The 13,303-nt window shown below is 38.2% G+C and overlaps 1 protein-coding gene and 1 non-coding gene across 2 annotated transcripts; one reads left to right on the top strand and one right to left on the bottom strand.

Annotated features, from left to right (window-relative positions):
- The first annotated feature begins 6,203 nt into the window (after positions 1-6,203).
- On the top strand, positions 6,204-6,307 carry LOC113307275. The gene has a single exon (XR_003339072.1). It is a non-coding gene; the product is annotated as a small nucleolar RNA R71 (small nucleolar RNA).
- A 5,327-nt stretch (positions 6,308-11,634) lies between these two features.
- On the bottom strand, positions 11,635-12,460 carry LOC113302155 (12-oxophytodienoate reductase 1-like). Its single transcript, XM_026551010.1, has 2 exons — positions 12,055-12,460; positions 11,635-11,945 (listed from the first exon to the last, which is right to left on the bottom strand). Exons 1-2 carry the CDS (start codon positions 12,285-12,287, stop codon positions 11,726-11,728), a joined length of 453 nt encoding a protein of 150 aa, XP_026406795.1. The 5' UTR covers positions 12,288-12,460; the 3' UTR covers positions 11,635-11,725.
- Positions 12,461-13,303: the final 843 nt, after the last annotated feature.

Genomic DNA, 13,303 nt, shown 5'->3' with positions numbered 1-13,303 from the left:
ACAACCTATTATTATCAATCACCTCACAATAATCTTAATCGACGCGGTGAAATAAGATATTGTGGAATCACAAACAACGAGGCGAAGATGTTTGTGACTACTTTTATATCTTGCCTATCGGAGATATCAATCTCAATCCAATCTTTGCGATTGTACTCGTACGGTAGAAACAACAAGATCAGATCACACAACTACAAGAAAGTAGTATCGGTCTGGCTTCACAATCCCAATGAAGTATTTAAGTCGTTAACCTGGTTTGAGAAAAGAAACCCAAAGGTGAAAGGAGAATCGACTCTAGCTTACAACTAGTATCACACGTAAGGTGTAGGGATTAGACTTCCCAGTTGCTAGAGTTCTCCCTTATATAGTCTTTCAAATCAGGGTTTGCAATCAATGTTATCTTGGTAACAAAGCATTCAATATTCACCGTTAGATGAAAACCTGATTAGATTCAAGCTAATATCTTTCAACCGTTAGATTAAAAAATCTAGCTTGTTACACACAAATGAAATGCACGTTTCTAGGTTTGTGTAACCGTACCCAAACATGTACATTTGTTGGTTCAACAATAGTTAACCAAATGGTTAGCCATATGAGCACTTTCATATCAACCATCTTCTTTTTCACCATAACTAGTTCAAATGACTCAAATGAACTAGTTAAAGAGTTGTTCAATTGCAAGGAAATCTTATGTTATACACAAGACATAATTGAAGCAAAAACGATTTGATTCACTCGAATCGGTTCATGAACTTTATAGCCACTGTTTGCAAATAGCATTCCTTAGTTTATATAAACATGAGTTCACAAAAAAATCGTTTTTAGATATAACCAACTCAAGTTCGCGGACTGGGTTCGCGGACTTAAGTTCCCGGAAGGAGTTCACAAACTCCAGCAGATTTTCTCGGGTCGAGAACTTCCACCAATTCGCGGACTTATACATATATGTGTTTCCACAACAATGCTTATATCCATCAATGGTTATATAATGTAAACTCTCATTTCAATCATTGAAACATTCTTAGAGGACGTTACATAGTTGTTATTCACAAACTATTTTTCGTCAAAGAAATTTTCAAAGTGATTGAAACATAACATGACTTTCATCACTAGGTAAAGATGAATTTAGCCAAAGTGAAAGCTTACCAACACATATTTCGAGAAATAGATAGACGAGATAAACTCGACTCGAAATAACAAATGTGTATAATCAAATTCTATATAGAAAAACGACTTTTATCTCAAGATAAGAGATAAAGTATATAGATTTTTGAGTGATAGATAAGTTCAAGTCTCCACATACCTTTTTGTCGATGAAGTTCCACCAGTTCCTTGAGTAGTTCTTCGTTTTTTATGATGATCCTCCATGGAGTTCTTGAGCTCAATTACACTTTCTATCCTAGTCCGAGACTTATCTATAGTAGACTATAAGACTTACAGTTTTGATCACTAATATTGAAAAACATGCTTGAGATAGCAACGCATGCGAGTTCGACCGAGCAATGCTCTAAAAATCTTCTTTATTGATTAAGGTCTTACCCTTCAAAGAGTTACAAATATCACTTAGATTTTTTTTTCTCTCTCTCTAAGTCTATCTCTAGAATTCTCTGTAGAAAGACCATCTAACATTACATGTCCATTTCCTTCTACATGGAATGGTATTTATAGACAGACTGGACTCGTGAAGATGTGATCCGATCTCGCCGAGGGAGCCATCGTACGTCTTCTCATTACCTCGGACTGGTGTGAAAATGGGGTTGCACACAAAACTTGCAAGTATACAAGGCCAAGCTTTATAGTATAGGGATGAGTAGGGGTTTGTCCACAGGGACTTGTGAGTGTGATGAAGTCTTCCTAGCTAAAGTTATCCTACAGTGAGCTAAGGGTAGTAACTATGGTGACAGTGACAATGATCTAGAGTGGTAGTGAGCAGTGATGGATGAAGGCAGTGAATAACAATGAGGTAACAGTGGTAGTGAAACAAAGGCAGCAGCCTAAGGCAAAGGCATTGAGCAACAGTGACAGAAAAGGAAAAAGATGCAGAACTGTGTGAAGTTACTAAGGCAATTGAATCCACCTTGTGCCCTAATCAAGCAATGCAATCTAGGTTGAGTTGAAAATCCTATGCATACATCTAGAATGGGAGGAAAACTAATTTGCTCACTAGTTTGCCCCTAGCATTGACTGTCTTTTGACAGAACAATCAATCACAGGCACTATGAGCATCAATCTCTTCCCATTGCTCAATCAAAAAAATGCATTAAGGCTCTAACCTAGCATTCCACTATCAGACAGTGCACTGAGGTTTCATCTAAACCTTAACACAATGAATTAGAACATAATGCAACTACTACTGAATTTAAACATAAACTTGAAATAAACTGAACTGAAATTGAAATTTGAATATAAACAGGACATGGAAAATAGCATTGAACTTGGAACAAAACAGGACAATTGAGGTCCTGGCTAGTCCAGACCTCTAGAGAGTGAAGCTGGCTAATCCAGACATATCCAAAACATTACACCCTCACTTTCTATTTATAATCAGAACACCCAATTAGGGTTTTTACACCCAACCCTCAAATTTGCAAACCCTAATTTTTAAATTCGAAATTAAACTCACTGATTCTCTGAATTTGTCTCCCCTGTGCTCGACCCATGCTTCCTTTTCGTCCTCTCCTTCTTTTCCCATACTCTCTGATGCTCCTGTCGACTGATACTCAAACCCTAGCTCTCTTAGATTTATCTCATAGGGTGAATGAGATAGAGGTGAGAGAGATAGAGTTTAGAGTGATGGGTTTTGGTTTCTGGGATGTCGGGTGAAGGTGGAAGTGGTGAATCTCGAGGTGGAGGAAGAGAGCAGCTCTGCCATGGTCGGGGAAAGGGATTTGCAGGCTCTGCAAATTTTGGGAAGAAGGGGAAGAAGAGCTCGAGAGAAGAATGGGTTAGGGGCTGTTTGTTTTGGAGTATAAGGGTTCGGTTGCTAGGGTGTTGAGCGGAATCATCTGAAATTGATGCGCAGCGAGGAGATCCGTTGGATAATCACTTACTAATTAAATCGAACGGCACGATGTAAACAAGCTCTGAGCGACCGTTAGATTTAGTGATACAACAAACCTGACGGCACCAGATGGGGTTAGGTGTTGTAGTGTTGGTCAGATGCATCGAAATATGATGCACGATGACGCAGCGACCGTTGGATGATGGAATGGATCCAATCTTACGGTTAAGAAGGAAAACGGGTTTGGGTATTGAATTTTGGGTTTAGGATATGGGTTTGGGTTTAGGAATTGGATTTGGGATTAGGTAATCTTGAGCCCACTTCTTCTTTAAGAACAATTTCTTACTTTTTAAGCCCATTTTCATCCTTGAGTCTTCCATACCGCGTTCTGCACTTCTTTTCCGCTAGAGTTTCCTCCGGCTTTTTCCCGTGTCTTTGCTCTTTTCGCTCCGTTATTCATCCAAACTTTATTTGGTACCTAAAAATGCAAAATTAATTAATAAAAAGATTTATTCTTGAAAACAATGAAAATACAGAATATGGGTTAAAATGGAGAATTAGAGCACAAAAGATGAGTTAAATGCCAAGAAAAATATATAGAAATATGCACTTTTTAGCACTCATCAAATACCCCCAAACCTGAATTTTACTTGTCCTCAAGTAAAACAAAACTAAGGAAATCCTACCTATACCACTGTCGCTGGTCTCTCGAATGCATTTAGCGTATGCACTAAGCCTTTTAAACCACTAAGTGTCCCTAGTGGACGAGTTAAGTCTCGTGAAGGTTTGCTTAGAACGTACCTACAAAGTTCTAGGTCAAAATATAAGCTCAGATTCCATCAAATGTGACATGTGCAAGTCAATTTAAGCTCACAGCAAAATGGAGATGTCAATCTAGCTATCCAAGGCACAATCCTAGCACTGATAAAAAATAAAGACATGTGATAAGAGTGTAAAGTGTATCTACACATGTGTAAAGAAAGATCGGATGTTATGACTACTAATCACCAAGAGATAGTTTCTCAGGCTAAGAACCAAGGTCGAAATCTAGCTAGCTGTCCGGACTTTACGAGAATTGTGAATGAGTAGGAGGTATTTCACAATTACTCGCGTTGTACATCAATGGCATACACCCTCCTTGCTTATTACAATGAAACAACAAAAGACTCTTTACATGACTCTTAATTACATTGACTACTCTCTTTTATTTTTGGAACAAGAGATGATGGAATTGATAAATACTTGATTTTTTTTTATTTATTTTTTTTGAAAAGGAAACACTTTTGATACATATACAAAAGGAAACAAAAGATTACATGACACTTTGCAAGAGGTAGCCCTTTTTGATGCACCCAGTTAAATTCGATGGTTGTCTTTCTTAATGTAACCTCCACCTTCTATCCCAACCAACCAAAGAACAAGCTAGTCAAGTTTCGTTCAGTATTCTAAAGTGATTGGCAATCGTGACTTCCTATCAAACACCTTGAAGATCGAGGCTATACATGTATTGGTAGATCGTGCGCGTGCAAATTTCTTATCACTATGTGAATTGTGTTAGAATCAGGGTGCCTAAATATCTAGACTAAGACTCCTAATAATTACATATTTGCACAAGAGTCAACATTTCAAGGTAAATGAGCTCAATTTTTATGTTTTTTTCAATTTTTCAATTTTTTTTTTTGTTTTTTTTTGTTTTTCATTTTTTTTTTTCAAAAAGAAGGAGTTCTTGTTTTCAATTATGGCTTATATCAAAGTATCTACTTTTCACCCCCAAACCTAAACTAAACATTGTCCTCAATGTTTCAAAATATGAACAAAATTATAATACAACATATGAAGAGGATCATGTTGAGTAGAGAAAAAGGAAAGAGAATACCCGATTTCGGCGAAAGCAATATTAGAACTCCGTTATTCAAGGCAAGAATCCAACATATGTCAGCCGAGATCATATTGGATTAGCAAAATATATACAAAAGGAACAAAAAGGTTTTTAAGAAATTTTATCTACTGGATTATATACAAAAATTCACCATACACTAACAATCTAAAGAGTTGAGGATCAACCCAAAAGACAAAGTGTAGAGGTTTCAACAGCTTCACACAATAATAATATGATAGGCATGCAAGTGAAGCTGTGAAACAAAATGAGCTACCCCCAAACCTGGATTTTTCAACGGATAAAATTTTGGAAACAAAATCTCGCAGTTTTGGGGGTTCATCATGCACAAGGTCTAGCTCGAAATGAACTGTGCTAGGGACAGGCAAACATGCTAATTCCAACTGTGGCTCCTCAAAGATATTATACTTAGATGCAAAATAGTCCAAGAGGACTTGGGAAGCACACAGTTCCAATCCTAGATTAGGGACTCTCAGAAAAGTCGGTTTGACAATATGGGTACAAACCAAATCTAGGTTGGGTGGAAGGCCATCAGATTGTGACTTATGTAGGACGATAGGCACATCATTACTAATCACATCAACATCTCCTAAGTCTTCTACACGTGTCACAACATGCTTACCATGCTCACACAAATCAGAATCATCAACATCATCAGAAGAATTATTCTCATGCATCGGCAAATCAGTGGAAACATCACAACGTGACCCAGGTAGAGAATCAGACACAACAATTATATTTTCATGCATATTAGTGTCAACAGAAGATTCTATATTACCTAAGTCATCTTCATAGGACAGATGCACATGCTCAAAATCAGTATCAACATCACATGTATATGGAATACTAGAAGAAACATCATTCATGAAGGTCGAGGCAGAGAAGCCTAATGTATTTGAACCCAAAGGTTCCATAACATTTTCAGCATAGACATGTTCTTCTAACATAACATCATCATCATCATCATCATCATAGTAATATGCATACTTGTCCCTATTAGTAGTTGTGGTGTCATTAGTCAACTCATGTTCCTCTAGATTAGGTTCATATTCAATATCATACACATGAGAAGGACTAGACATGATATTTCCAAAGTTCAATTCATTACCACCAATATCATGTGACAGTGTCTCAGTTTCCCTAATGGACTCCCAGTGACGGGTTTTCTCTGCAATCTCAGCTAAAAATTTCCATGCATCATCCACAGTTTTATCAAGAAATTCACCATTACACATACACTCAACCATGGCTCGAGATTTAAAGTCTAGTCCCTCATAGAGGATAGCGACAAGTCTCCACTTCTCAAATCCATGGTGTGGACATTCGCTCAACAAATCATTAAAACGTTCAAAATAGTCAAAAACAGTTTCCTCATCCAACTGGACAAAACAATTGATATTTTGACGAATAGCGATGGTCCTATGATGTGGAAAAAATCTTTGGAAAAATTGATTAGTGAGTTGTTCCCAAGTGGTGATTAATTGTGGTCTCAAACCGTAAAACCATGTTTTGGCCCTTTCCTTTAGAGAAAATGTAAACAAACGCAATTTCAGAGAGTCTTCGGACATATGATCAGGTTGCATAGTCCGACAAATTTGTTCAAACTCTCTTACATGAGTATAGGGGTTCTCAGAATCGAACCCTCGAAATATAGGAAGTATTTGTATCATGCTTGCATTTATTTTAAAAGGGGTATTGGTTTGAGGTAATACAATACATGATAATGGAATTTTTATTGTGGGATACATGTATTCATGGAGAGCACTAGGTTGGCCCATATTGAAAAGACACAAAGCCCACTATTTGGTTTTAATGGGTTTGGATTTTTGGGAAAAATATTTGGTTTTAATGGGTTTGGATTTTTGGGAAAATTTTGGTTTTTGAAATAAGGAGCAAATTTTTTTTTTTTTTTTTTTTACACTTAGCCTAGCATAAATTAGCACAACCCATAAAAGAAAATAAAAACAACAATAATAATTACAAACCCATAAAAGAAAGAAAAAGAAGAAAAAGAAAAATTATTACAAGCCCAAATAAAAAATAAAGAAAAACAAAAATTATTACAAGCCCACAAATTAAAAATGGAAGCCCACAGGTTGGGTTCTCTTAATGGGTTTAGGCTTACCTATAAAGCATAGCCCAGCTGTTCGGTTTGGTTGCAAAAGCCCAGTTGGGCTTTGGATCGTCCTAAGCTTTGGCTTTTCTATGGCCCAGTTGGGCTTTGGTTCAACTTCTTCACCTTCTGCAGCTTACAGCCCAGTTGGGCTTTGGATCTTCCTAAACTTTTGTTGGAGAGGACCAGTTGGGCTTTGGCTCTCAGCAACAAGCTCAGACCAGCAACTCAACAATAGCAGAAGGAGAACAACAGCAGCACCAGAGGCTGGCTGTAGCAATGGCCCAAGCTCCAGCAGCAGCAGGAAGAAGTAGCAGCAGCACCAGGGAGAAGAAGAAAGTAGCAGCACAGCTCAGTTCAGCAGGCAGCAGCAGCAGATCAACAGCAGGACCAGGAGCAGCAGAGGCAGTTTACATCTCCAGCACCAACATCTCCAAATATCCAGCAGGTTGCACAGCTGCAAGTCCTCAGCACCAGTAGCTTCTTAGCACCACAGTACTAAAGTATCAACAGCAGCAGCAAAGAGCAACAAGCAGCAACATGGGCCACAACACCAGTTCAGGAACTTCAGCTTCACTGCAGTTCCAACAGCAACAGCAGCTTCAAAACAGCACAGCCAAGTCCCCGGCAGCGGCGCCAAAAACTTGGTGTGAAAATGGGGTTGCACACAAAACTTGCAAGTATACAAGGCCAAGCTTTATAGTATAGGGATGAGTAGGGGTTTGTCCACAGGGACTTGTGAGTGTGATGAAGTCTTCCTAGCTAAAGTTATCCTACAGTGAGCTAAGGGTAGTAACTATGGTGACAGTGACAATGATCTAGAGTGGTAGTGAGCAGTGATGGATGAAGGCAGTGAATAGCAATGAGGTAACAGTGGTAGTGAAACAAAGGCAGCAGCCTAAGGCAAAGGCATTGAGCAACAGTGACAGAAAAGGAAAAAGATGCAGAACTGTGTGAAGTTACTAAGGCAATTGAATCCACCTTGTGCCCTAATCAAGCAATGCAATCTAGGTTGAGTTGAAAATCCTATGCATACATCTAGAATGGGAGGAAAACTAATTTGCCCACTAGTTTTCCCCTAGCATTGACTGTCTTTTGACAGAACAATCAATCACAGGCACTATGAGCATCAATCTCTTCCCATTGCTCAATCAAAACAATGCATTAAGGCTCTAACCTAGCATTCCACTATCAGACAGTGCACTGAGGTTTCATCTAAACCTTAACACAATGAATTAGAACATAATGCAACTACTACTGAATTTAAACATAAACTTGAAATAAACTGAACTGAAATTGAAATTTGAATATAAACAGGACATGGAAAATAGCATTGAACTTGGAACAAAACAGGACAATTGAGGTCCTGGCTAGTCCAGACCTCTAGAGAGTGAAGCTGGCTAATCCAGACATATCCAAAACATTACACCCTCACTTTCTATTTATAATCAGAACACCCAATTAGGGTTTTTACACCCAACCCTCAAATTTGCAAACCCTAATTTTTAAATTCGAAATTAAACTCACTGATTCTCTGAATTTGTCTCCCCTGTGCTCGACCCATGCTTCCTTTTCGTCCTCTCCTTCTTTTCCCATACTCTCTGATGCTCCTGTCGACTGATACTCAAACCCTAGCTCTCTTAGATTTATCTCATAGGGTGAATGAGATAGAGGTGAGAGAGATAGAGTTTAGAGTGATGGGTTTTGGTTTCTGGGATGTCGGGTGAAGGTGGAAGTGGTGAATCTCGAGGTGGAGGAAGAGAGCAGCTCTGCCATGGTCGGGGAAAGGGATTTGCAGGCTCTGCAAATTTTGGGAAGAAGGGGAAGAAGAGATCGAGAGAAGAATGGGTTAGGGGCTGTTTGTTTTGGGGTATAAGGGTTCGGTTGCTAGGGTGTTGAGCGGAATCATCTGAAATTGATGCGCAGCGAGGAGATCCGTTGGATAATCACTTACTAATTAAATCGAACGGCACGATGTAAACAAGCTCTGAGCGACCGTTAGATTTAGTGATACAACAAACCTGACGGCACCAGATGGGGTTAGGTGTTGTAGTGTTGGTCAGATGCATCGAAATCTGATGCACGATGACGCTGCGACCGTTGGATGATGGAATGGATCCAATCTTACGGTTAAGAAGGAAAACGGGTTTGGGTATTGAATTTTGGGTTTAGGATATGGGTTTGGGTTTAGGAATTGGATTTGGGATTAGGTAATCTTGAGCCCACTTCTTCTTTAAGAACAATTTCTTCCTTTTTAAGCCCATTTTCATCCTTGAGTCTTCCATACCGCGTTCTGCACTTCTTTTCCGCTAGAGTTTCCTCCGGCTTTTTCCCGTGTCTTTGCTCTTTTCGCTCCGCTATTCATCCAAACTTTATTTGGTACCTAAAAATGCAAAATTAATTAATAAAAAGATTTATTCTTGAAAACAATGAAAATACAGAATATGGGTTAAAATGGAGAATTAGAGCACAAAAGATGAGTTAAATGCCAAGAAAAATATATAGAAATATGCACTTTTTAGCACTCATCAGACGGACTCTATACTATCCATCGTGATGCCTTGCTAGGTTCTCCTTCCGAGTTTCCTCGCCTTGTGCATTATCGTACTACTTCTCTTTGAGGGGTCTCGTACTGCACTACCATCGGGTTGTAGTATGGATCGTCCGAGTCTTCTGATGTGATGTACTTTCGCACATGCCTCTCTTAATCCTTCATTAAATGCATTCTTCCCTTTTAGACTTGACCGTCTCAGTTGATTAGACCCACTCCTTACACGCATCATACATGTAGCCATGTAGCAGGTATCTCGATTCATACGAAATTACCTTTTGAAGGATGATTCGATACTTCCATCATATCATCTTATCATGAGATCGTCTCTTATGATGTCGACACGTAGCCATCGGGTATTTTACCCTCACACGCTTAGTATTTCCTTGACCCATGATTTATAGGATGGATCGCACCAAACACAGATTGTTAGATCTTTTCATGTTTTCCTGCTCTGATACTAATTGAAAAGACGAGGGTACCCAAATACACCACAATCTTTAAATTATCCACCTATAAGTCCTCTTACTGAAAGTGATTGCCTATGGACAAAGTCGAGACAATACTACAAATCGGTATTCATACTTTGTATGGTCATCTATGGATACGTTATCGAGACAATACAACAATCAAAGTGTGATTACTTGATAATAGGTTTGGACTTAACTAAACTCTATAGGATCACTATAAAGTAATACAGAGTTAACATTTGTGTATTTTACTTTTAATTATAATAAATAATTATAATTGTGGAAATAGAAAAGTAAAAGACACAACAAGATTTTGTTAATGGGGAAATCGCATACTCTCATAATTAAGCAGCTATAAAAAATCTAAATCAACTTCGTATAGTTGAGACCAAGCAACTAAACTTAGTTCACCTAGTTTCTTCAGTATCCCTGCGCTTCCGACAATCAATAAGCGCACGCACTGGAACAATTCCTTTGGATCGTATTCCAAACAATAAAGGAACAACAAATCTGTTTGGTAACAATTCTATTGATTCTTTCTAGATAAATATATCTCAAGTCATATGCAAAGGATTTTCCGTTTAAGCGTGCTCGGGCGGGAGCAATCCTGGGATAGGTGACCTCCCGGGAAGTTGCTACTGGATTATCGCAGCGATGCCCGTTGAAAACCCCACACTGCCGGATGTTCTTAGTGGCTAAGTGGGGACAATATCGGTGGAGGGACGGGTCATTACAAATGGTTGGAACCGATTATACTACACTTTCAAACGAGTTTAGAATTCGTTCATCTGTATTCCAAGACAACTATGTGATAGATCAGGTATCAACTCACAATAATGGGTTCACCCGTTTCTACCAATCACAGGGATCAGTTATACCTTAATATGATAATGCTTGTGATAGAACACATAAGTTACCAGGACCGGTTACATCAATTACCATGATCGGTTACGTCAATTACCATTACCACCATGATGGATTGCCATATTTTCATGGTATACTTCAAAATAAACACCGAAGACCTGTTGGACAGTTGGTTGGTTTGGTTCTTATTAGTGTTAGTTTGAGGTAGAGGTCAGTTGTTCGATCCTCCCGCTTTGTGCGGAATAATTTTTAGAAAACAATTTCTTTCGGGTTTACTGGTTCGGAAAATTATGCGAATGATTCGTCGCTTCATGCTTTTTCGCAGAAAGTAAAGCATTTAATGAGCTAGGTACGGAAAAATTTACCTTCATACTTTTTCGCAGAAAGTAAAGCATTTAATGAGATATTCCATCAAAACTACTCATAAGGGGAGTCGAACCCCAGCAATCCAACTCCTTAAAAATTGCCTCTTCTACACAGAACCAAAGGCTTGTTAGGGTGCTTATATATTACTCCTAATTCTTGATATATATATATATTATTTTAAAATTACTACATGCCGAATTTTGGGTTTCGAATTCATAATTCCAAAATGAATTATACAAGTACGTATTGCGATCTGTATTACTGCAGAATCACGAACCGTTGACCGGATTCTTTACCGAATTCGACTTTCACAAATCCGTATAATATCCGTACGTATCCCGTACCCCGAATTGCTAACTAGGGTAAGGACTAAGGAGTGAACTAGGACAGAGACAGAAAGTAAGATGATTGAAATTTTCGTTCGTTCGCTTTGTAAAGTTGAAAACACGAAGGGGTATCATGGTCATATTGTTTTCGGACGACCAAAAACTGTTGATGTTCGAAATGTCGGGTTTTTCTTTATTATAGTATAAGATAAGATTAGACAAAACTCTTCCCACATGCCATATCTGACAGTAAATATTCCGCCCTTTTCATGGACATCGTTCACAATTGGTTTCCATGCTTCCACTTGTTCCTTGGTCCAAATTCTAGGCGTTCTAAAATAAAGGCTAAAAATATACCTGCACAAAATAGTGATACATTTCTCTCGTAAATTTTTGAAAGGATGCTAAAATTAGTAGAACTTCAGTAGATATAAACTAGATAGATTGATGGTTTTGTAGAAATTACCCGAGAGAAGTTTCAGATATTGCAGTGGCTTTTGAAGTGAGAAATTCACCATATGTGGTTCTCTGAGAGTAGTACAAGACGGCATGTAGTTTCGGAAGGTAACCGTAAGATCTTAACCTTCCTAACTGTGCCAATACAACTCTGTGAGAAAGCTGAAACTTCCCCATCTTGGATGGATTCTTTAGAGGTATTCTCTCCATTGCATTATCTTGTCTTTCTTTTGTTGATTCCATTTTTCTCTTAACACCTTCTGGACTTGTGTTGCTTCTCTTTTTCAGCTCCCCTATCAACTTATTTATAGTCCAGTTGTATGGTCAATTTTCATTTTTCAGTCAATAATAACTAAACTTGCTGCCCAAACCTTCCAGCAATTTTGATTTTTATTTTTCTTTGTTGGGGTGATCTTTCCAAGTGGACTATAGTTGCATGTGCATCGCGTTGCTATTCTTCTTCGGGATCTTTCTGTTTTCCCATATGCACATGCAAATCAAATGAAAGTTTTGGTTCCTCTACGGCTCTACTTCCGTAATTTCCTTGCTTTTTTATATTGACAGCCCAATGTTACGAGAAACCCGTTCAATGAAGAAGATGGCGAGACTCGAACTCACGACGACTCTCTACATTCCCAGTTATGTGTTGGAGTTTGTGACCCAATAACCCGAAAAAAAAATGAATTGGTCTTGATCCAGGGGAGAAACCATTGCCGACCGACCGCCATTGGCTAATTCCAGAGAATTCTAGCTAGACTACAGAAATGTCTAGTAAGGCGGTTTATGTCATGATCTTATCTCTTACAAGTTCCTTTGATGGTAAGAAACTTAGGCTATAAATAGCAAGGTAAGAGATAATAAGAGTTTAGTCGTTTGCCAAAATAATATATGTTACTATAAAACACCATCATAATAGTTAGTAACTTGCCTGAATTGGTAAAAGGAATATAAATCATCATCAGAAGTCTGTCATTCATGTGTTAAAAGTGAAAAAGAAGAAAGGAAGTACAAGAGGCCAGTATATGTCAACTTCGATGGCTACCTTATCGTCATCAGGTAAGTTATATCTTCTCATAAACAGTTTGATGTTAATTAGTGTATAAACGTAGCAGACTTGAATAATATAGATCTTGTTTCACAACTGATTGTGATATCAAGATTATTAGAATTGTTAACATTTGGTATCAGAGCGAGGTTGATTATTCTTGTTTGCTCATAAAAGATGATGCTATGATTTGAATTATTTCCCTTTATTTAAT

The sequence above is a fragment of the Papaver somniferum genome, chromosome 8 (assembly GCF_003573695.1).
Source record: "Papaver somniferum cultivar HN1 chromosome 8, ASM357369v1, whole genome shotgun sequence".
NCBI lineage: Eukaryota > Viridiplantae > Streptophyta > Magnoliopsida > Ranunculales > Papaveraceae > Papaver > Papaver somniferum.
The sequence above is the reverse complement of the archived record's forward strand: the minus strand, read 5'-3'. Positions and strand labels throughout refer to the sequence as shown.

What these genes read in the sequence shown, in the direction of transcription:
- LOC113302155 (XM_026551010.1), bottom strand. Translation starts at nt 12,287, where the DNA reads ATGGAATCAACAAAAGAAAGACAAGATAATGCAATGGAGAGAATACCT. An exon ending in ATATCTGAAACTTCTCTCGG is followed by an intron (nt 11,946 to 12,054) that starts GTAATTTCTACA and finishes TATTTTGTGCAG; the next exon opens with GTATATTTTTAGCCTTTATT.